Below are 10,753 nucleotides of genomic sequence, written 5' to 3' on the forward strand. Positions count from 1 at the left end.
AATATTTTCTGGTTGACGACGTCATCTTGGACTTTTGGAAATGACACAATTAACATTTTTTAACCATTTTCTGATATTTTACAGAGCAAAAAACATTCAAAATGATGGGCAGATTGACTTTTTGTGTGTGGATAACATGAAAGCTTTTTAGTAATGGGGAGCGGGGAGTGCTATTCCTGGTCAATAAATATAGATGATAATTACATCACAAAAGTGGGTTAATTGTGAGCAACCTTGTGATGGGGCTGTTGGCACAAATGCACAACTTTGATCATAATTTCAGAAGCTGTTTGTGATAAGGGGGCCGTGGAAGTGACCATATTTAGATATAGGAGTGGTGTAAAGACATGTGTATATGCAAAGCAGCCTGCCAGGAAGTGTATACACTTCTTTATGGTCTATTTTTTTACTGTGAATTATTAACTTAATGAAACTATAAATTGAGACCATAAACTCATGTTTATAATGTTTTCCGAAGTTATAAATCAAGAAAGAAGTAGAGTCCTTTTCTCATAGACTTCTATACAATCGGACTTCTTTTTGAAAGCAGAGGAGTCGCCTCCTGCAGGTCAGCAGCGAGAATGCAAGTTGAAGGCACTCGACACATTGGCTTCACTTGGCTTTTATGTACTTAAACGAGTCTTCCATCTTTACATCATGTATGTGAAGAACTACGTGTGTTATGTCAGTATGACATAATTGGGAACGAAAAAAAAATTGCCTCAAAATTGCACTTGAGCGCAACAAAATGAAATGCACGTGCCATGTGATTTGACGGGAGATGCGGGGTCCCAGAACTTGCCGAGACAACTAACAAGCAGTGGGAGGGGCGTTCATTGTGCAGTGGGTGGTGAGAGGGAGGAAGGGGGAGGGGGGGGGGGGGGTGATATATATATATATTATTTTTAAAGGTGCTGTAAAGCGGGTTGTCCTGTCAGACGTGGAGTGAGCGCAGTTAATGCGGCGCCGCGGAGAGAGCGCATGACCCCGCGACAAGTGCGACATTTTGCCCCCTCACCTCGGTTGGACCCGGGTTCCTCCGCGCGGAGGGACCGATGAGCTGAGCGTGTACCTGCAAGCTGCTCAGAGGCAGAACACGCCCTGGTAGGGAAGGTAGAGAGAGACAGACAGAGCGAGAGAGAGCGAAAGAGATAGAGACACACACGCGCGCGCTCTCTCTCTCTCTCTCTCTCTCTCAAGCCGGATCACGGAGGAGCCGAGCTGCGCTGCGCACCTGGGAAACGAACAGCCCCAATGCCCCACCGCAGGCTCTCACCGCCGGACACCGACCACCAGATGAAACCAGGACGCGTCGGCCTCCACCTTTGGTTTGTCCCGAGGAGCTCTCTCGTTCACGCGGCGCGCGGCAGCTCGGAGCACCTGGACGCCCCGGAGGAGTAGAGGCCGGTTCGTTTGCACCGATCCACCGGCTGTTCTGGGGCCGAGCGAGGCACCATGAGCAGGAAGACGCGGCGCTGGATTTTCCACTTTTTCCTGTGCCTCGGAGTGTTGTATCTGAAGATCGGGTGAGTTGTTGCGGGCGCTTTTGCAAAACAAGTGCATTGTGAAGAAGAAGAAAAAAATGTGAAAATGATTTCAACAGAGTAAGGACTAGGATACTTTCTGGCTACGCATCTGATGCGAATCATTAAGTGCCATTCTATGCATGATAAGTCAAGTCAAATGTCTATAATGATTATGATATTAAGACACCTGCAGCACTGTAAAGCCGCATTGTAACCTCTTGCCGCAGGGGTCTGTCCTCGGTGGTCGCACTGGGCGCCAGCATCATCTGTAACAAGATCCCCGGCTTGGCCCCCCGTCAGAGGACGATCTGTCAGAGCAGACCCGACGCCATCATCGTGATCGGAGAGGGGGTCCAGATGGGGATCAACGAGTGCCAGTTCCAGTTCAGACACGGACGCTGGAACTGCTCGGCCCTGGCAGAGAGGACCGTGTTCGGGAAAGAGCTCAAAGTGGGTATGTTGCACTTTTCATTTCATTTCATTTCAGCAAGAACAAAAAAAAAAATAGGCCTATATATATTTAATCGAATGTATTCGTTTGGTTTGTACAAGCGAAGGTTTTCTTTTCATCATATTGATTTATGTGGGCTTCTGTGATGGTTTATTAAAGTAACTCTATACGTGGTGTTGTTGAGTATAGATATAAATATTACGACGACATTACTATTGCTGCTGTTTCTGAAGGAGAGAAGGCTCCTAACTGCTTATTAAGCCCAGAGCTCCACTTCATTGTCGAGTTCCATATTGTTGAAACATGTCAGCAGGCCTTCATCAACACATACAGTGCTCCCAAGATGGTTTTCAACCATTAAAGTACGGTTATTACTTGAGAATGGTTTTAACTGCAGCATAGTATTACACCACAGCTTGTTTTGCTTGATGTACAGAGTCGTATGTTATCTTTATTGTTTAGGAAGTCATCAAAAAAAAGTTTAGAAAATTGCTATAATTTGTCCGACACACACACTCCAAAAAAAAGAAAACCAGTCCCAACAAGGCATTCCTCCCACTTTGACCTCTGACCCTTTGACAAATGTCTGTGAGTCTGAAAGCTCAGACTTGGTGCATCTGCTTCTGGTGGGAAAAAAACAACCAAGTCACAGATTTTTCATCCCGTGTGTGTGGAACAAGGCTCGAGGCGATGTTCCCTCCAAGGAGAAGGACTGCGGAAATAAGTGGGGAGAATCACGTTTAACGCGCTGGTGTTCATGTCTGTTATATTTGCCCATTACATTATAATGAAATATGATGAACCATCAGCAGAAACAGTCTGGTGGACTTGGCTCGCTTTGCCAGTTTAATGAACTCTTAAACCCCTCAAGATGTATTCCTCGTGTGACGTGTGAACGGCTGCTCACTGTCGCTCAGTGATAAAGACTCCTCAATGACCTCTGATAGGGATGTCTAAACGTTACCATGACTACATACTGTAACCGCTTGCACGTCCATGCTCTCCTATAGCTGGTAACAGCTACATGCTCTTAAACCTTTGTCATGTATGTTCATAAATTACACCCCCTCCTCCCTCCCTCTAAAAAAAAAGCTTCAAGTTCAGACAAGCACTCTCTTCTAGGTTTACAAAATGTACCTCCAGGTCCTGCAGCTTTGGTAGGGGATGTTTTAGGTGGAATGATTTTAGACCACTTACAATGTTTCTTCTTCTTTTTTTAAATGCATATCCTCGGTTTTGAAAAATCATTTCCACCTTTGCTGGAACCAATTTGAATCCAAATCCAGATGCAGTTCTTCCAGCTTGGGTCCAGCTGCCCTGCACACAGCATGCCTGAGTCCATTGTTCTGTCTCAGCCGGCTGGAACACTGATAACTGACAAGAGCACATCAATTTGGGATTGCGGTTGGCAGCGATGCAGCAATGTACAGTATTTTGGCATTAGCATCAAGTATTTTTTTTTCCGATCACCCACAAAGTCAGCTCCTTGAAGTAACTCACTGTGGGCAGCGGCTGCTCCTCTACGGCTTTAAAGGGTTAGTTTGACGCACTTGATGCCAGGATGCATCTGTTTAATTGTTAAAGAGGAGGACATTTTCAGACCATTTTCCTCGCAACTTATGGTCTTTTTGGATGTTTATTTTTACATGTACTTCAACCGGTATTATCTCCATTTTCAATATTAATATTAATAATAAAAAAAGAAAAGCAGTTGACATAAAACACTCAGATTTATAGTGGAAATTCATCCATGTAGGGAGGCTCCCCATGCCTCCCAGATGCATCTCGCGGGGTGAATCCCACGTGGGACGGCGGTTCGGAAGAAGGCCATAAAGGATGCCTAAACATGAGAACATTGGAATGATCTAAAAAACAAAAAAAAAACATTTTTTTCCACTCAAATATACTCTGCATATTGGCTGGTAATTGGTGAATGTATTAAAGCATAAAGACAAGCAAGAACACATCATAAAGACAAACGTCTTCTATTCCATTCCAAACTGCATCATGTTTTCTACACGCTTCAGAGCTTCCTCCGGTGTCTGCTTTAACCGAGCTTGTTTGAGCAATTGCACTTGGCACTTGTGTTTTATGATTTGTTCTGAGGCAGCAGCTATGCCAGGTATGCAAGGAGTCTTGACAGATCCTGAAATAGTGAATCCTGTTGTCAGCAATTGTGATTAAAATATGCATTTTTTTCCCCCTTCTTTCTCCCAATCGCAGGCAGCAAGGAGGCTGCGTTCACCTACGCCATCATCGCAGCCGGGGTCGCCCACGCGGTCACCGCCGCCTGCACCCAGGGGAGCCTGAGCGGCTGTGGCTGCGACAAGGAGAAGCAGGGCTTCTACAACCAGGAGGAGGGCTGGAAGTGGGGCGGCTGCTCCGCAGATGTCCATTACGGCCTGGGGTTCTCCAAGGTGTTTGTGGACGCGCGGGAGATCAAGCAGAACGCCAGGACTCTCATGAATTTACACAACAACGAAGTGGGACGCAAGGTACGGCTCGTGTTATTCTGGAGTCTGACCTTTTTGATTTGTTTCAACAGATCAGAGAATAAGTTGTTTACTGTAGATGCTCTCAGGAACAGTTTGGGTGTTTTGTGAGGTGCTTCTCCAAAGTTCTGCTGTGGACTTATCATGCTATATTTAGAATATTCAATCATAGGGTACACCTCTGAGTACTTGAAAGGACATGGGGACAGTCTTTCTCATGGTTGATGTTAGGGATGCACAAACCTTTTCTGACGTTTTGACTGCTGACCCCTCACTTCTCAGGATTGCGAGTGATCGGCTGCTTCAGTAGCAAAAGTTGTTTCCGGTTAAGCCTTAAAGTCTGTTGCAGACCAGACAAAACTGACATCCATCGAAAAGTTTGGTCTCAGTTTCAACCAAATCATCTGCAGATTAATTCCATACCCAAATGTTATGATCCGCAAACGATAGGCACGATACGAGATGATTACATCGTCATTTTTGTTATCATGTTGAGTGAAATTCAACTGCTTTGTTCAGGAGTGGAGAAGGAAACACAACCTCGTGGAGATCTGCACTACTGAGTGCACTTTTCTAGTTGTACATTTGGTGTATTTGGTCATCTCATTCATCCATGCTTTAGTCTGTACAAGGCAGTCTCTATAATCTACTCACTTTGTGCCATTTAAAATGTTCTTTTTAGGCATTTGTTCATATACGTACAAGGTTTGCAGGTAGGATTTGGGTAGGGGGTCTGAGATTGGCAGCACACTTGCTTTATTGACACAGTGATAGAGTACATCACCAAGTGAGTGTCCATGCATGGTTACAAACAAGGCAAAATCAAAGGTCACAAAGTACAAAATGTGGTCAGATCCAACTGGTATTTAGAGAACACAAGCAATGTATAGTCAAGAGGTAACAGCGCCCAACAAGATGCGTGCCAATGCGAACCAAAGACCATATTAGAGGGCATCAGCCAGTCTGATGTTGTTTCCAAGTGTCAGACCTCGGGAGCATTAATGAAACATTAATAGAAACTGCGGGACTGTGCACAATGTGGCCCCATAAGAAAGCAATATATTCGTTAAAAAAGTCCCAGAAGGCACATGATAGATCAGTGGAAGACAGGAAAACTTCTAAGAAAAGCGAGGATACCAACCTCATTCTCGATAACCCAAAGTGTTGCTAGCTAACGTCTGTAAATCTGTAAGGTATACTGTATATGAAGCTAAGCTTAGCATACAGACTGGTAACAGTGGACAACAACTACCCTGACGTTTGTTGGACAAAACAGTCAATATGGGCTCTGGGAAATTGTGATGACCAGTATTAAACCTTTGCTTACATTTGAGTAATGAATTGGTTCATTTGGAAACAATACTCTTCAGAACTACTAATTTAAGCTAACAGGTTGCGCACGCTCAAAACATATGAATCCTAGGTGCTGTCTATCTTGTCTCATTATATGTTAATTTTTTAGAGAGGCGAAGTTCCGCCTCTTAAGGTGTCCTAATTTTAGGGAAAAGAAATTGTATGGAAATCATGGCAAAAGACAAATATTTACAGTGACAGGAGTGTAAATTCTGCCATGAATATTGGTCTTTTCAAATGACCATTTTGCAAGTTAAGAAAGTCGCAAATTGTTGTAAGTTTATCGTAGTAGCATTTGGTTTTGTGTGAAACCGCTCAGTGAACTACATCTCTCGACACCAACAGGGCCCTCACCTTGTTTTGCTAGCTAGCTACCTCGGCTATGCGTCAAAATCGTGTCGCGTTTTGGTTTGAAGACAGCAGTTACTTGACTTTCCGGTGTTTAGTCTTTCTAATCTTGTATTTTTACAGAAAGGGTTTTCAGACAAAACGTGACTTTCTTGACAGACAAAATAATATTATGAATTGACAAACATCACATGTGTAGTGTATGGCACAATTTTAACAGGATTTAACTAATTATTTGTCTCTCACCGTTGACAATTGTACAGATTTAGTTTCCCGAAAAAAGGTCCCATGGGTGGTCCATCGGAAAGGTGCGGGGGCTTCGCCTCTCTATTTCCTTGCATAGATATGAGAGCGTATAAACGTATGAAGCTTGGAGTTTCCATGCGATAAAAATAGAACTATCCGTAGCTGCAGTGCCCATTGTAATGCTGCATATGCTTCAGGTGTTTTCTGTTTGAGTGCCGAAAGTATATTCTGTAGTTTCTTCTAGTGGAAATTCCTCTATATACACTACTTTTCATTGAGAGGACTTTACGTGAAAATGTGTATTCGGAGGACTGCATGTAAATCATGTAACAGCTGAGGGGTGAATATGCTGAGAGAGACATGATGTTGGTGCCATAGTGACAGGCTTGTGGTTCCACTCAGGAGGAAAGAAGAGAACTTTCATCTCTCTGGACTGAAGTCTTTTTGTTCCAGGTCTGGCACCAGTCAGAATGCGAGGCAGTGTGTGAATCTCTTAATATACACTTGCTAAACTGATACCTCTGTAATTATTGTAGTAAGGCTTTCATGTTTAATTAGCTATGATCACTGTGAGTGCCGCCAACCTTTATATTTCTTGAGAAGAATAAACAAAAAGAATAAATAGTGGAAAAGGTGCGACGGGTGACTTACAGGGACTTACAGGGGTTCTTCTAGACAAACAGTGGCAGCTTGGTTGGCACTTCACCGAACGCCATGAATCAAGTGCTTGTCAGGTCTTGAGGGCATGACCACGCTAAGCTCTTTGCATCTAGGGCTTTTGACAATTACCCCGCGAGACTCCAGAGAGTCTGCGGCCACATCACAGCGGAATGATTCAAAAGCAGGGTGAGGCTTCCTCTAACGTCGGTGAGGGCACCCACTCGGTGAGAAAGCAAGAAGGGTGAGCTGATGTCGTTCACACGGATAACGGCGCGGCCGCTTCGCCTAATACGCCAAAAAGCCTCCACACTCTAACCCTCGGAAAAGACACTGTAAACGCCTTCATGTCTCCAGTCACCAAGAACTTGTGAATGAAGCCGGCTTCTGTCTGGATTCATTGCCTCGTACCAATTTAATTCAATCCTAACCTCTTGAAAAGAGAAGTTTTGTGGTCACGCTGCCCGTTTCTCCATTGCTGTGGTCCCTCGTGAAGCAATTAATGATCTCTGAGGTTTAGAAGTAAACAATTTGATTTATATAAAAAAGTATCACATTTACTCTAGTTATTGAAACAAATGCAAAAGTCTGTCAACAAAATTAAATAATAATGTGCAACATTAATCAGTTATTGATTTTCTAACTGAATCACTTAATTGGTCCTAATTTTTGTTAACTGGAAACATTTCCTGAACACTGTAATGGTGATTATATGTTTGCAGCAGGAAAAACTAAAATCTTCTCCGGACATGATTTACTTTGGGTCAAATATATGAATCAATCTGCTCATTTTCAAAACATCCAGAGATTCTTTGGGGTGAAAGTCAAAGACAAAAAACAAATTATTGTACAATAACACTTCCCTAGTAAGTTGAGATTTCACATCATGTAACTCAATTGCCCTGAATGATTTAAAAATGTTTGACTGATATTACAATCGCAATATGATTTGCAATGTTAGAGGGAATGATACAATTTTACTAAAAAAGCGATTATGTACAAGAATGGTTTTTTTTATGTTTGTTGAATATATAGTCAAAATTATATTTTGACAAACAACAAACTTGCAATTTGAAAATTGCTTTGCATATATTGCCATATTGCAATTTCAATTATATTGTAATTAATGTATCATCCCTTGTAAATTGGAACTTTAGTTAAACTCCACACCTCCAGTTTATAACGCAGGCTTTCCATCAAACAAAGTAGTCCACGACCACAAGCTGATATAAATGATGACATCACTATGACTTTAGCGAGGTTATTTTCCTTGACTTGACAAAGCTATTTTTTTATTCAGGGATTTTACTTCTTAAAAAGTATTTCTAAACTGGTATTACTACTTTCACTTAAGTTAAAGATTTGAGAACTTCTTCTACCACGCACAATGTACCTTTCAATTACAGAAGTTTTATGTTTATCCATTATGATTTTTAATAACATGACATGAACTGATAGCGGTTCCATGCTTTTGCATGAGTATGTTTCTTCCGTGAGTGTTTTCTGGCTCATCCTGTCTCGTAAAAGGAATGGCACACACATAGCTACTGGCCATAGGGCGACATACTGTAGCTGCGCTGAGGTCTCTGGAATGCTTACATTCATTTGGAATGCTCGAAAACGTTTGTCTCAACCTGTTGAACTATTCATGCAATATGTTAGACTGAGTATTTCTGCGAACTCGTATCTGTCTTACTTGCTCATTATGGGAAGACGGCTGTAGGAAATAATAATAATTCTCAACTTCGATCTTGTGATGCTAAAAAAACATTTCAATTCAACGCAATTCATCAGTTAAAGCTCGATTCAAACAAATAATGTAGGTGACTGGATTTCTGTTGGCCGGTTGCACTTCGGCACACGTTGAAACACTCTAAAACCATTGTACCGTCTCAACTTTCCCCTCTACGGTCTAGGTCCTGGAGAAGGGCATGCGTCTGGAGTGCAAGTGCCACGGCGTGTCGGGGTCCTGCACCACCAAGACATGCTGGACGACGCTACCCAAGTTCCGGCAGCTGGGATACGTCCTCAAGGACCGGTACAACCAGGCCGTGCACGTGGAGCCGGTGCGGACCAGCCGCAACAAGCGCCCCGTCTTCCTGAAGATCAAGAAACCCCACTCCTACCGCAAGCCCACGGACACGGAGCTGGTCTACATCGAGAGGTCGCCCAACTACTGTGAGGCTGACTCGCTGACGGGCAGCATGGGAACGCAGGGCCGCCTGTGCAACAAGACAGCTCTGCAGCCCAACAGCTGCGACCTGATGTGCTGCGGCCGGGGATACGACACGCACCAGTACTCGCGCGTTTGGCAGTGCAACTGCAAGTTCCTGTGGTGCTGCTACGTGAAATGCAACACGTGTAGTGAGAGGACAGAGGTGTACACCTGTAAATAGACATATTTATTGGCCGTGCACTTGGACTAACCGGGACAATACACGCATGCGGAGTGACTTCCATTCTGTCAATAATCATGACACCCGGTTCCTCCAATGTGTGTTGATTATACTGATGCCAATGGACATCTGCCTTGACACTGGACTCAACCTATGGGCTTATACATTTCTACATTTTTTTTATTTGAATGCCATTTCCTGGCCCAGGCTTGACTTCTCTGCAGGCGGCACTGGTTTGCTGGCGTGACTCACCTCAAGCAATTTTTTTTCTCTTTTTTTCGAGACTAATAATTTATTAAATGAGAAAACTACTGATGGTATTTGAAAATTCACTGTTGACTAAATCTGGTAAGGGTATTTTAGGTTGATGTAGATGCATTCAAGTGCACTTAAAAGCAAACTTTTTTTTTTTAACAAGACAACTTACACACTGGAGCTCGACTGAATGACACATCTGTGAGCCTGCAGCTCATTTGCTTTAAGCCTAGCAGAGGAACATTAAACTACTGATCCTGGGCTCGCTAAGCTAGTATTGTTTTTCCACTTGTCTCTGTCCCCCACAGTTTGCTGCTAGTTGTCTGGAATGTTACGGAGTTTGTGACTGAGCAGTAATATTGACTCTTCACGCTAGGGAAACGCCACCAGGAGCAAATGCGAGCTTCCAGACATGAATCCCCCCCACCCCCTGATGTTGGTTGATAGAATATATTTTGTAAGAGATTATTTTTATATAATATTTTTTTTATTTATTTTCTATCTCGATGTAAGATAGAGATTTCCCTTTAGCATTTCTAACTGTTGAGTTACTGAGTTTGCCACTGAAGCACTGTTTTGAAAATGTGCCTTGTTCCTCGGCAGTGGAACAATAATGTTGAACAAAATGTGCAGCGTTGAGATTTGTAACCCAAACTTTATCTCACCTTGTTTTGCCACTGACATCACCACCATGCTAGCTGCTGTCCCGCTAACATTAGCTTATGAAGCTCAGCTTCTTTTATATGCCTTCCTGAAAAAGTTAAATGTCTTTATGGTTTACTATCCATAGCCTAAGTTAAACTAGTATCTGCTATAGCTTTTGCTATTTAAATTCAAACCCTTGTAAATTTGACTAAGTTAAACATAATATTTGTTAGCATACAAAAACTACAACTACTATGAATTGTTACAGTGCGTTGCGTCTGTGGTACGTCTTAGCCATTGTAACTGTGGGTCTCTCCGTTATCTACGACATCCACCCGGTGTTTTCCTCATCTTTCCATCTTTGTAGCTGTAATCTCTGTTGTC

General features: G+C 43.0%; 1 protein-coding gene across 1 annotated transcript in view; it reads left to right on the forward strand.

Moving 5' to 3' along the window:
- Positions 1–946: 946 nt before the first annotated feature.
- wnt7aa (wingless-type MMTV integration site family, member 7Aa) overlaps positions 947–10,753 on the forward strand; it is a 9,974-nt gene continuing 167 nt past the window's right edge. The window contains exons 1-4 of the mRNA XM_068594266.1: positions 947–1,526; positions 1,754–1,980; positions 4,201–4,472; positions 8,990–10,753. The exon at positions 8,990–10,753 is cut by the window's right edge and continues 167 nt beyond it. Coding sequence (XP_068450367.1) covers positions 1,456–1,526; positions 1,754–1,980; positions 4,201–4,472; positions 8,990–9,469 — 1,050 coding nt within the window. The 5' untranslated portion in view covers positions 947–1,455 and the 3' untranslated portion in view covers positions 9,470–10,753. The remainder of the gene's footprint in view (positions 1,527–1,753; positions 1,981–4,200; positions 4,473–8,989) is intronic.

The sequence above is a fragment of the Clinocottus analis genome, unplaced genomic scaffold (genome assembly GCF_023055335.1).
Source record: "Clinocottus analis isolate CAN_PGR_092001 unplaced genomic scaffold, fCliAna1.0.p SCAF_3, whole genome shotgun sequence".
Taxonomy (NCBI): Eukaryota; Metazoa; Chordata; class Actinopteri; order Perciformes; family Cottidae; genus Clinocottus; species Clinocottus analis.